General features: G+C 43.5%; 1 protein-coding gene across 6 annotated transcripts in view; it reads right to left on the bottom strand.

The window, feature by feature from the left end:
* The window catches only part of trps1 (trichorhinophalangeal syndrome I), a 98,580-nt gene that overhangs the window by 65,803 nt on the left and 18,300 nt on the right, over positions 1–14,477 (bottom strand). For 4 of the 6 annotated variants that reach the window (XM_034544688.1, XM_034544695.1, XM_034544689.1 and 1 more), the window contains exon 2: positions 13,687–14,180. In XM_034544688.1, the coding sequence (XP_034400579.1) occupies positions 13,687–13,699 (13 nt within the window). In that variant the 5' untranslated portion in view covers positions 13,700–14,180. Of the gene's footprint in view, positions 1–4,704; positions 4,817–6,435; positions 6,455–13,686; positions 14,181–14,477 lie in introns of those variants that run through there. The other 2 variants (XM_034544690.1, XM_034544693.1) reach the window with 2 other exon arrangements.

Here is a 14,477-nt window from a genome sequence, read left to right as displayed (position 1 = left end):
CAGAACTGGAAACATGACCTAAAGTATCACCTTCTCACTCGTGGAGCCGATTCACATTTGTCAATGCAATGCGAAGCAATCGATCAAACGAAATACAAGATAGTAGACTGACACCATACATATGGCTTCGACCGTTTATAAATAGGATGGTTTAAAAGCATAATCCAAATATGAAATAAAGATGATGTCATGCATCGTGTATTTTATATATTATATCTGGCATATAAACTGCCAATCACACATATCAAGTTAACCTAAAATCACTGGTTATGGCTGCCTACATCAAATTGCACAGCCGCTCACACACACGCACACACACGCACACACACACACCACACACGATGTACATCGACCTGATTTGATCCGATTCTTCATTCTCAACATGATAAACTAAAATCGATCCCCAGCGATTATCCGTCCCGGGATGATTTTATGGAGGACGGAGGAGCAGAGGCTTTTGTAAGTGGGATGAAGGTGGCGATTATTCGGGGAGTGTTGTCTTGACACGGGTCCCCTGACTGAAAATATCGACAAAATGTTTTTGACCTTTAATAGTGCATTGTGGCGCGGGCTGTGGCATCCCCTCTGCAATGCACTTTGGATGATAACTGAGCACAAAAGAGCTCGCTTTAAACACCTGATGTACCTGACATCAGTTAGGTTTCTTACCATATTCTGACCCGAGGGCAGACGCAGCATTACATCTGACTCGCCTCATCCGCGCGGCACATTTCATCATGTACGATTACTGGTGCAGAGGCAGGCCTTGAAAATGAACAGCTATGCCGCAAACCGATTTCCTACATGAGGCCGAGCCATCTGTACCTTCTTTAAATATTCCCAGACATTTACTTAAGCCGTCACACGTCGTACAGGGATTGTGAATATGAAAACAAAAGCGGCATACAGTGTCTGTCGTCTGCAAAAGCTCAGAGATCTTGAAAAAAAAAGAAAAAAGAAAAAGATCGATCATAGTACTCAAAGGATTAAGCAATCGTTTCAAAAGACATTCTTGGGAGTCCTTCTTTATGATAACCAAAAGGCGTTTGCTATTAGCACGCCAGGACTCAAAACAATGACGTGGCTAAAGACAACGCTTGAAAGACAACTCCTAACACACCGTGGCTTGCCTGTTGTGTCGGAGCTTATCAGCCTCTTTTCGGGCGTGGCGAGGCGTAGTCATGCGTCCTCAACTAGATCTGAACACCTTAAGTAGGTCAAGAGACTCAGGTGTGGATCAGTAACAAGAAGAATGGCATGCCATATTTAGTTCTCACACCCATCTAACTGCGGGTCCACCCTTAAAAAATTCACACAAACACACAGTGTAGTGCTTAATCTAACTGTTACTACACCCTAAATCCTTTCATCTCCTATTTGATAGCCAGTCCCTGCCTCTACCTTAGTGTCATCCCTCTTTATTCTTCTCCCTGATCCACGCCGGTGAAAAAATGCTGTGGAGACAGTCTTCAAAATTCAATGTTCACTGCAATTGACAGCTGAACGTGTCTTCTGCATGTTAGAGAGAGTTCCATATGCCTGGGGACAAATCATAGATCGTATTGTATTGTAAAAAGTCAAATATACCAAAAGGCTTCAATGGGGAAATTAGTCAGGAGGTACAACTCCTCCAACTGCCTTTCGGCTGTCTCACTTGCTGTCAATCCCTACCCGTTGTCTGTGTGTAATGCTCGGATCTGAAAAGTGAAAAAAACACCCAAAAAAACTAAGAACTCTAGAAACCCTCGACAATTCAGAATTGTTTATCCTCTGGGTTTGATTGACATAGAAAGTATCAAGGCTATTTGGCAGCTTTAGTCTCCCACATCAGACCCTCTCAACCTTTATAGTCGTATCAACTGAAAAGCCTCCATGCCACTAACAGTTGAACCAAACCTGTCAAAAGCTAGACAGACATACGGTTGCATGTTAAGCCACAAAGACACAGGGCAGAATAAAAACTCTCATTGTTGGCAAAGACAGTATCTCTCAACCTGTCAAACCTGCAACTCTGCATTTTTCTTGATACAAATTTACACCGGCATATTCTGAACAAAGAATACAAGAGCTGTAAACCGTGGGAGAGAAAGAAGGGTGGATGGACAGAAACGGAGAGATATCTCATACAGAGCATGATTAATATCATACTATTTCACTTTGTGTCAAGCAGGAAAGTTGTACATCTCTAATAGCCAACTGTTTTAGTTGCAGCTACGGTCTTGAAGATAGCTGGGATTGAAATTGACGATTTAAGAGAAAGACAAGGGAGACAGAGATTAATACGCAAGAAGAGACTTGGAGACATGAGAAAGACTGCTAGAAACAGGAAGGGGGGGGGGGAGGACAAGATGCAAATTCCATTGCCTTAAAAGCAGCTCTTAGTCAAACAGTGTGATAAGAATTAGACGGCTACTCCCGCACGCACCTACACACACGAGCATTGAATCTTTACTTTGAACCTCTTTGGACAGATAAGCAGACAAGAAGTGTTCAATTACTGTTCAATTATGGTGTGTGTGTGTGTGTGTGTGTACACGTTGAAGTGTGTCAGACACCGAGAAAGAGAAACTTGGTGTGAGACAAGAGCCAGGGATGAGATTCTTTCCACCTATGTGCCATTTCCTTCCACTCTGAGCCCCTTTACACCTCGCATTCAAATGTGTCTTGTATGCAGAGTGCGTGTGTGTGTGTGTGTGTGGTGTGTGTGTGTGTTTTGAGAGAGAGTAATTACTGTACGCAACGTGCAAGTATTAAGAACTCACTCGACATGCTGCTTGGTCACTTTTCTGACCCGCCCGTCTTAACCTTGACATTTTCTAGTCATCTTAACACAAAGTTGTGGGTCGACCCGCGCGTCCCTAAATGCAATCGAACCTGTGTTCAGTTGTGCCACAACACATTCCTGACCACCTCCGGAGGGGGTTTTGGCCGATCGGCTAACACTCTGTCTTCATCGTGTTTTGGGTACATTTACTTTCATGTGGTCAAGCACTATCCAATTGGGATCTGAACACCCTCAGTGGAGTCAGTGTCTCTCTCTTTGTCTCCCTCACCACAATGTCACTGTAACAAGGCTTTCAGACTCTCTCCCTCTCCATGAGCCATCCTTACTCTATCATCCTGCCAACCCACCTCCTCAAGCAATAAATTCAACCATCCTCAATAAAAGAAAACGGATTAGTGCTGTCAAACAGAGTTAACAACAACTATATTGTCAATTTGTAGCCAACTGGCAACGTGTCAGTAGGTGTTAAAATGAAAAGCGGTCCTGTCTGATGTTATACTCCACTGATCCCTCCAATAGAATTGGCCTTCTTCTCATGGTATAATAAAAGGAAGGTCAGAGGTCAGGATCAGCTGTGCCGGAGCCGGTAGGGACTAATTTACCTAAACCTGGTGCAGTTCTGGTGAGGGAAATATGTATTACTGATATGGTTCTAGGGTCAGTCCACCACTTTGACCTAGACCGAAATATCTAGCCATGAAATCTTGTCCAGACATTCGTGGTCCCCAGACGATGTTCTTAATAACTTGATTCCTTCAACTTTTTTTTCAAGCACCACCATCAGGCTGACATCTGAGTGTAGAAAAATGTCTAGGCAGTCGTTGAGACAGACAAACCCACCTTAAACTAAAATGTAAATCAAAAGACAAAAGTGCCGTCTTCAAATCTCTCGTTTACCTCTCAACAAAAATCCAAAACAGACCCATGCAAGAAAATAACCCCGGATTGTGAAACTGAAGCTAGAATATTTGGATTTGTAATTGAACCGCCCTTATATGCATAGTGTAGAACTCTGGTACCTTTTGTTCCATCCTGTTCTACAGAGTGGAGAGGAGGGTGGCGCCACTGATCCCAGAGGTGATTTTTCCACACTGGAAATTTGTCAAGACTTGATCAAGATATGGCAGCGTTCAAGCACACAGGCCAAGGGTAGCAGGAGAGGGGTGGCAGAGTAACTAACAGACTGAACCATCCTTCAACCAGAAGGCCAAGTCATCTCCCCTGTGACAGAGAATCCCCCCTGCTAAAGTGTCCTTGAGCAAGTCCCAGGGGTGATGTTCTGCCGCGAAGGCTGCAATCTAAGGGGGTAATTTCACTGGGGATCAATGGAGAAGCAGCCTGTGAGCTAAAGTCACCAAAGTTCCACGCCTCACCTCACCACACAACACTCTGGTGGCCAAATGATTCTGCCTCCCCCTCCTTCTGTCTATGTGGCACTCTTTTCTCTTACGGCCTTCCTCTTTCCCTCTCCTCCTGTCCTATTATGGACATAGCAACAGTGTTGCTGTCAGGAAGACCTACGGTTTGATTCACCATCCGTCCCTGTCTGAATGTGCCTGAGTGTGTGTGTGTGTGTGTGTGTGTGTGTGTGTGTGCCTGAGTGTGTGGCGGTGTGCTGTGTGTGTGTTAGATAGCAGATAAGAGCCATATATAAACAGCACTTGAAAGCAGAAATGTAAATGTTTAAAAGTCACAGCAGAACACAGACCATATCAAGATACCAGAGAGAGCGATGAGAGAGAGAGAGAGAGAGATTAAAGCAGAGTTCACACCAGGAGAACTCGCAGGAGACTGCAGTCAGCAGGACTCAAGTCAGACTCCAGTCATCAATAAAGCTTAGTGGAATTAAGCATCACAAAGCTATACATCCAAAATCCTTAATCTGTTGCTGAATGTAGGGGAAGTTTGAAAAGACTGACCAGACACCCTGCGTTACTCCAGGGCTTCTTGCTCACAGGCAGGCAGTATAACATTTTAATTTAGCAATACACAGAGGCTGCCATTTTTAAAAGTAATCCAAGTGAGAAACTGTGTATTGGAGCACTGCTAAAATCTCACAAACGTCCTTTTGAATTCAGGGGAGGCCGTTCCCTCTGTTACAGTTATTATTGCATCATGGACATAATGAAAACGGTCAGATTATGCAACACATCGTCTAAGGCTGCTCAAAAATCACATGACGGTTGATGATCCTGGAAGTAGCAATGAACTTAGGCGGTTAAATATACATTTCCAAAGTGGACGGAGCCGCTTTCCCCAGTCTGAATTAATTCCCTTCTTTTTTCCTTCAACAATCTCGTCAAAGTCCCTCTACATACTAACACAGAAGTCTCTGAGAATACAACAATACCCATGACTCACTATGAAAAAAGATGACAGTCAGATATGCAAATCAGAGCGATAGTAATTACAACTGCCGCGTCACTGCAGTTGTGAAGAGAAATGTCTGCAATAGCTGGCGATTGAATCAAGATTGACCCTGTGTGCAAAACAGAGTCAGGCTCTCCATCCTTCCCTGGTAATGAACAGGAGCTCGTATTTAAGTTAGACAGCCACGTTCATCTCTTTCTACTGGATTGAGTTGCTGAGATATTTCGGAATAAACAGGTGTAGATGAACCATACATGTTACAGAAATTGGGCCAGTACACATTATTCTATTGAAATCGCACCATATTCTCACTGGCCTCTTTTTTGTGCGTGCGTGCTCATTAACCTCAGAAGTCATTACCACAGCCCTGAGGTTTACGCCAATTTGGCAAAAATAAATGACAAGTGTAAAACATAACTGACAAATTAAAAACAAGAGAAAGGAAAGTGATTAGTGGGGATGGAATTAAAGTTATTGTATGTTCACGAATTTGAGAGCAATACAGATGACGAGAGAATAGGGCAAATCAAAAAAAGCGAGTAATTATTGAAGTAAAAATAGAAAACGATCATTGGAGTAAAACAGACTCGCAAATGAGAATCACAAGAATACATTTTTTTTTTTTAAACAGAGGAGAAAAACAAAATATATTTTTAAAAAATGTCAAAAGAAAATACTACACAACAGTGACTGTGTTGTGTGTGTCTGTGTGTGCATATCAGCGTGAGAGAACGGTGTGTTATTTGACATTTCTACTGCCATGTCGTCTCTTTTTTTCACAAGACGTTTTTGTTTTTACAGCTTCACTCTGGGCAGACCAGACCGCTGGACACACACAAATGCATATATTCTCTCTCTCTCTCACACACACACACATACATACACACATACACACATACATACACACACACACACACACACAAACACACACACACACACACCCCTAAAGGGGCCTTTTTCCACATTGGGCCATATGGTGCAGACAGGCGCACGGAAACAATTCTCTAAAAACAACACACATTCTGCACTTAGAAACCTGCTACACACACACACACACACACACACAGACATACCACATACACACACACACACACACACACACACACTCGACAGTTAAACCTGCTGAATGAATTGCTGCCTTGTTCAGTGGTGCACTAATGGCAAGGAACCTGCCATGGAGATTACCACACACACACACACACACACACACATATTCAAACACACACACACACACACATAAACATGCAGAGGCTCAGCATTAAGCATTCTAGGGCACTTACCCATTAGAGGGGTTAGTTATTTTCCCTCGTCTAAAAGTAGGTATTCAACTTAATATTCCAACGGTAGTAAATCTGCTCCATTAAGCAGCTGGGGCAGATGTCTGTGAAAAGATGGAAGTCTTCAGGACAGCAACAGTTATCCTGGCGAATAGAACTGCTAATATTGTACTTGTTTTGCATCAAACAATGGTGCTATCAAAAAAACAAACAATGAAAAGTAAGTTAAATAGCACGTCTATTAACACCTTCTGCGGACTGCCAAAGTGAATCTTATCTCTGATCAGGGATCTGCAGTGGTTGGCGATAGTGAAGCTTAAAGTATGAACGTTTATAAAGTAGAAACTATGTTGACAGATTACTACAGTATTATTAGCATCTTGCTATAGCTCACATGGACTGTATCATGAGAAAGTTTCACTTCAGCAAGAAAAAACAACTGCCAGATCTGATTGGACGTCAGAGATGAGCAACTGCGCTGTTGTTTAACTAGATCTCTACATGGCAAATAGTTTGCTGCTATATTAATCCTCTGAATCCTGTATATAGGAGCTTTAATTCAAATTTAACTACTACATGACAGCTTTAACAGCAGCACTTCTGGTGCTGAATTGCATGCCAAACTTAAGCAGATCTTAACTAAACAAAGCAGAAACACCTCCTTATTAAGTCTGCTTTGAGATCATCATAACATGAACCTGATGCTGATACTTTCAGTCTTGTATCTTTCTTCCCTTCTTCAGTGAGGTCTAGAAATCTCATCAATATGGATTATGGCCAAAGCTTTGGAAGGAATTAACAGTAAAAATAACATTTTTAACCAGTCTTACAGTCACAGCTTTATTATCTGTGAAGGTATTTAAATCTATTCCTTGGCAAGTCTCTCGATGTCTCTTTTCCTTCTTGTAATCAAAGACAAAGCAGGGGTGCCAATATTCTTAACAATATGGAACATTTCATGTTCCATTACTGACAATTGGCTCTGAAAGGATTCAGGAGTTAAATTCAACAGTGTTTGTTATTGCAGTCAAACGTATCCGAGGGACTCAAAGCAGCAAGAACGTCCGATTTTCCAGGTCGGCTTACTCAGCGGTGATTCATTAAGACCCAATAAGTGACTTCTGTAAGACACGGTGCAGAGAAGGAGAGCAGCACTGAGTCACCTCAGCCCGAGCTAAACTCCCTCTCATAAGAAGAACTAGATACAATATTACGAAATACCACTTTACATGTATGGATGATGGCAACAACATGCAATGTATTTTAAATGTGGTTAGTTTTAGCACAGTTAACCATTCTAATCAAAGTTACATTAATATGTTCCAAGTCAAAGCAAAGTGGAGAAAAATATCATCATTCATCTTTTTTAAGGCCAAGCAAGACATGCTGTACCACCTAAGACAAGTCAAACTGTCTGTTGCGAGAAGCTTAAGTAAGGATAACCTCACATTGTTCACCACCTCAGCTTCTTGTTCCTGTTGGCATTGCTTATTTCTTCCTGCTTACATCTTTGAGGACAATGCTGTGCCCGCATTGTTCCACACACCAGCACTCCCTCTGCGCTGGCATTGGCAACGCAGTCAAACGCACGCGCCGCTCTACTGCGACACCCACTGCAGTGCGGTGGCTGTCTCGCTTGCATTTGGCTTTAGTGGGCCATCTGGATCTGGAAGAAGAAGAAAAACTAACATTTGGAACTATCTGTCAGCCCCCAGCTACGCTGTTCATATTGTTCTGGCAAGAGGTGCCAACGCTGCAAGGCGGCCTGGCTGCTGTAGCCGGGCGTGCTGGCTGCTAGCGGCAGCGTCGCCGCTAGCCACTAGCCTGTCAGCTCCCAGCAGCTTCGTCTTTATCGTCTCGGGTAGCCGAGCTGGTGCTGCCGATCTGGCTTAGGACTATCAGCAGCAGCAGCAGCCCGAGGCTCTGCCCGTCTTCGTTGCATTTCCCTTCAGTAGTGGACTCTGGCTCACACAAATCTGCATAGAGTCTGACAACATGTTGTAATATGTGAAGTAATCCATAAAAGCCACTGTGCATGTATAATTGGCAGCTGGCTGATCCCGGTCAAACTCCATGTCTTATGATGTCAGGGTATACAAATAAGTGGTGAAAGTTGCTACAGTGATACAGATAACATCCACAAGTACTGCCCGTAAAGGCATGTCATCCCTGACTAATACACGGAAGAACATTTTGAATATCATGAAGAAAGTGCAATGTGTCTAATAACTAACTGCAGGTGCTGGCTGAATTAGAGCTATGGCACATCTCCCAGAGCTGCCGCCTGCTCTCCTGACAGGGAAGCAGCCTTCCCTCTGCAAGGAGCACAAGGTGATGGCGCGGGTGGTGTTCCCATTTCTGCCGCTTTGAAATCCAATACACCAGCTATCAAAACGGACACAGACCATGGATGCATCATTGACAAGCCCTGAAAAAGGATCCGTCTTGTGGAAAACTCCTGCATATTGTGTTGATGTTGGCGGTCCCTGTGGACACGAGTGGTAGTGTTGTTGCGTTAGTCCCTTTGGAAAGCCTCAGCAGGCGCTGAGCTCTGCATCCAACATTAATACTACAGTAACCATCTTCTCTCCCCCAAAAAGGTGCTATACGCCCTTGAGTTTGATGTGTTCCTGGGACCGCTACGATTACAACAAGAATGTGACATCATATTTACACAAGACGTATCCTTTCTGGCCATAACCCTCGAGGAGAGATACTTCTTGGACTCCCTGTCGTGTTGGACTGAGGCCAGACTGGACGTTAAAGTGACTAACTCATGCCTCAGGAGGGACAAGTGGTGTTACAATGCAGGAAGGCTTGAGGCTCGTCGGTTAGGATGCTCCCTTGAGTAGCTATCTCTGCAAAACAGTCCAAATATGTCTCTGACATGACTGTGGTCACATTTTCACATTCTGTTGATAATGTCAGTTAATTTTTTTGAATGTCAAAACAGATTGGACTCATTGCAACTTAAAGGAAGAAAAAAAGAAAAGAAAAGGAAAAAGTTTGTCAAAATCGGCAGTGACATTCGAGCTGACTTGGCATAAGTCGCTGCACCTCTTAGACAAGGCTGCATCTGCAGAGTGATTTTTCCTTCCAGACATACCAGAAGCAGCACACAGCTGTATAGTTCACCAGCATATGGATTAAATAAATACAGTCTGCACAGAGCTTGTTAACACTTGTTCACTTGGCTACGGCACACTCACACTGTTGTAGCCAAACTGAACAAAACACACACACACACACACACACACACACACACACCCATATCTGCACACACCCACACGAGCCGCATTGCATTCAAAAAGGTAGCCTCGCAAACAAGCAAACATCCCGAAAGAGTAAATTTGCCTGTGGATGGGTGTAGCGCTGGTTATTGCGGGAGCAAGTAGTGACACACACGGAGGTCTAATGGCTTGGAAAGCACACACGGACAGGCACACAGACTAATGGACTCATGGGGAGAAAGCGTTTGATAAAGCAAGGGTTTGAGCGCTAATGTGGTACAACACCTAACCAGTTATCAGCATTACTTCACTGTCGGGAGTCTCATGTAGACACACACACACACACACACACACACACACACACACACATGGGTCTAGAGACTTTCATACAAAAGAATCCTCTGCCTCAGAAACAGAGAGGGAACCGGCTTGGAGTAGACAGTAATTCTGTGGTACAAGAACACTGAAATACTGAACCAATAGTCGGGGCCTTGTAGCTATGTGCTCAGTTGCGAACCTAATCTGATTAATGGATTTCAACCCCAACCCTGCAGAAACAGACAGAGACAAAGATCAATTGCTAGAAGCTCTGAAAACTAGGTTGGTTCCATTACTCCTGCTTAGTCGTCGTCCCCCCCCCCCCCCTCCCTCCCTCTCCGCCCCCTCTCGAAAAACGGCACAGTAAAAGGCACCCTCGAAACAGCGGTGGAAAATTAAGCAGCCAACAAATGGCAGTTTTGAGTTTTTTGTGTAAAGTTGTCCTAACAGACGAGGAGAAGTAAGTGAATTTCAGAGGCGACTGCGGCGTTACACAGTCTAATTGTACGAGTAAATCAGGAGACAAGTCGTGTCGACTGTGCGGTGCGTTAATGCAATCAGCCCGACACTCGGTCGACTTTTCCATCCAAATAGGATCCATGTGTGGTTACCAGCTTCGACAAGATTTTGCGAGTGCAAACGTGGGGACGACCTGGGCCGAGAATGCGCTCCAGTTAGCAGTACTGGGGCTAGCTTTGGGACACATACGCCCCATGGACGTGGCCCCAAGAATCAGAGTGGGCGTACTCATACGTGTACGAAGGTAAAGCCATTCATTCAATATGAATGTGTCAAGAGTCTGGCCAAAGTAAAGCCGTTGGTTAATTTAGGGCAGGCCAAATTGTACTACTAGTTGATTGGTGGTGGTCGATAACTAGAAAACTAACCAGCCTGCTGCCTCAATTTGATACAAAGAACTTTAACACAAGAATGTGAACAGACACAGAAAACCAGACTTGGGGCATGATATACAGACACACTCGCACACACCTGTCACTTTGATTTTTGATTGATTCGCTGACCTTAAATGAGTCGATCATTAACAAACCAACAAATTAAGTCATTAATTGCCATGGCAGCTGTTGACACCTCCTTTATTAATCTTTGCCGCCATAAGTAATAAGCCCTAAATGGAATTAATTATAATTAATTGCGGTTTGGGATGTGGGGGACAAAATGGGAAAACCTGCTGTGTCAGAGTGTGTGAGGGGCAGAGGTGTAATGCGCTCTGTACGGAATGATGAATGGGTATTTGTTACCGTCACACACACACACAGAATGAAACCTCTGTGTATGCGTGTGTGTGTGTGGGACATACAATGAGCTACCTGATGACTCATCTTTGCTCAAACAGGTCAACAGGTAGCTCGCGTACGAACAATGACATGCCCTGAACCAGGTTCCACTGTGACACGCAGAGACAGACGGGGAGGGGACGGCAGAAAGAAAAGAAATAGAATCAAAGAGATCTACTGACAGAAAAAGAAGAAGAAAAGAAACGCTTGGGGACCCACTGCCTGGGAGGAGCGCAACTCTTTTGTGGGTCACGAGGGCACAGATATAAACTGACTATTTTAGTAACGCGTGTGTGTGTATACATGTGTGTGTGTGTGTGCGCGCGTGTGTTTGAGTGCAGCATGCAAATGAAACTTGCTTGTCCCTACTCAACATTCCTCAGCTTTCTAAAACTCTGCCAAATCTGACTCGTACAAGCACATCAAAGGCGACATATACCACACCACACACACATGCTAGCGTGCACGTATATATGCATGTGTGTGTGTGTGTGTGTGTGTGTGTGTGCACGGTTGATGGCATGCAAACGCGTACACCATAGACAGTCAGACACTTCACAGACGCAGACCACAGCTAAAAGCATCGAGCAGCTCAAAGCAATCTTCCCTGCTGAACAGCATCAGCGAGCGAAGCCACCACACCGCATGATGAGAAACACACTCAAACACACAGACAAACATGCATGTCACATATGTCCGCACACATGTGCTTAACGTAGTCAGTATCATATACTCAGACGTGCACTATGCAAACACAGGGAAATGACAGACATCCATAAAAAAAAAACACCAAAGCTCTGTTTAAATACAGAAATAACGGCAGTTTAAAAAAGCCCAATCTGATACCATCACAAATGAGCAAGAACACAAAGTAAGCCGACGAACCTCCCTTCAAGGGTCAGTTCACTAGAATTACACTCAAAGAAAAAAAATTTTCCACTTAGCTCTTTTTTTTTTAGCCATGCAGTTAACTTTGTTTGAAGAGATTTGGAGAAATTCTCCTTTAAGACTTCTGCCACCATGCCAATGCCATTAGAGTGACTTTGGTTTCAAAATACATTTTGTAAAACTTCATCTTTTTCCAGATACTATATCCCAGTTATCGTGGATAATACAGAAACCTCACTGTGGACCATTAAAAAAAAGAAGAAAAATCGGCAGAAACAGCTTACAGTGAAATCTGTTGAGACGGAAAGAAGGAGAAAAAAAAAAGAAAAAACGAGTATGAATGTGTGTGAAAAAGAGGAAACATTAGAAGAGCGCTTCAGTGTGTGTGGGATGACACAGGTGTAAAAGGATAACACAGCAGTCCTAAACAAAGTGTCAGTGATTGCGTGCGTGTGTGTGTGTGTGTGTACCTAGTTGTGATCCAGCGATAGCTATAATGTACCCTTCACCACGCAGGGCTGCAGCTTTGTGCGCACACCCATATAATAATAATAATAATAATAATAATAACATCAACCAAATACATTTGCATTTCCTGTCGTACAACAAACTGTGTGTGTGTTTTCAAAACACTGGCCTTTCTCAAATCGTTCATCGGTCGTGAAGTCAAAATAACTTATTTTTCTAAATTAAATTAGCAGGCAAAACAAATCGTCCGTGTCATCGTCCAGTAATTGCACGCTCAATATCACTACTCTAGCAGGTTTAAACCTTTGACATTTATCAACACTTGCAGTAAAGGTTTACAGTGTTTGCAAGTCAAAAATCAATAACACGCCTGGTAACAATTACTAGCCGACATATTTTGCTCGGAGTACATATGATCTTACCCGGCCGATCAAACAGTTGACCAAGTGGCAACCACTAAACTTTACAGAGTGTAAGGAACTAACGAGCTGTGTTCCTAATGAGGTTTACTGAACCGGAGTGGGCACGATGGAGGAGCAGGTAATGCTCGATAAAGTCAAAGCCATTCATCAGCTCTTTCCTGGATAATGACCGCACACACAGTTTTTCCACCCACACGAGCAAAGCAGCTAACACAGTCACTTCCTCCAACAGCGGTGACTAAGAGCAGCGTTTCAGAAAACTGCACCGTTGCTCTGCATAAACGCCATTTTATCAGCAGTCTCGCTAAACTTCAGTCATCAAACAATAATTAAATTGAACAATTTATGATAATACATAATAAACCCCTGATAGAATATATAAAATGACAAGGGATGAAATACAAACTAATGCAATAGAAGGGATATAATGCCACCTCTAATTAAGCATGCAGACGTGTAATTTAAAACACATATGATAATGAATTCTACATTACGTTGTCCTACATATATAGTGACGGTATTAAAATTGATTCATTTTGCCAAATGATGCATGTCATGTAATCCGAGTGATTAACCATAATATTGAGGGATTCGTGCACAAATAATGAATGAATAAAGACCTCTTTGTCCTACCTCTGCTGATCATCAGGTTATAAAGACATCATGGCTGACTGGCCTTGGCATCAGCTCTGTTGTAGCGGTCTGATCGGACTCAGCGCCGGACCGTCCAGCAGCAGCCAGCAGTTCGGCTACCGGCCGCCTGTACTCCACGCGATAATGGGAAGCAGAAACCAGGCGTCGGGCCCAAACTAATATCCCTCCATTTCTTTATCAGGTCCACGTAACTCCACACAGGTCCGTGGACATCAGAGCAAAAACCTTTCGGCTTCTCTGACTTTTGTTTGAGAAGGTCTTAAACTCCACGAGGCATCGGCAACCTTTGGTCCTGGGCTGCTGCTGCTCCTTTATGCTTAACAGCTGGGCAACACAGCTTTGAGTTTGATCAAGTGTGTTGTAGATCCGTGTGAGACGTATTATGCAGGCGGCCCTTCCTGCTGTCCGGACCTTTTTATTTATGTTTTGGCTCCTCAGTCACGGCTGTCAGAGTCAACTATCACCTTAACAACCTGGAAAATGACAGAAAGACAAATAACATTAGAAAAGTGCACATTGTGCAACATTTACTGGAACATACATATATGAGCCAGACATTTTGTCTATTTTACGCATACGGGAAACAATTTTGTCCAGACATCCAAATTGACTGGCTGATCAAAGGTGCATGATACGCAAACAAATATTTACTGCCCTGCTGAGACCCCAGCCAGTCAAACGCTCTAATTGTACCAATTTTGTTTTATCACCATAGTTGACAGCTGACATAGCCTTCCACATGTGAAGATTGTTTTAAGGCCCCGGGATGA

Source organism: Cyclopterus lumpus, chromosome 11 (assembly GCF_009769545.1).
Source record: "Cyclopterus lumpus isolate fCycLum1 chromosome 11, fCycLum1.pri, whole genome shotgun sequence".
Classification (NCBI taxonomy): Eukaryota; Metazoa; Chordata; class Actinopteri; order Perciformes; family Cyclopteridae; genus Cyclopterus; species Cyclopterus lumpus.
Note: the sequence above shows the minus strand (reverse complement) of the source record. Positions and strands in the feature narration are given on the sequence as shown.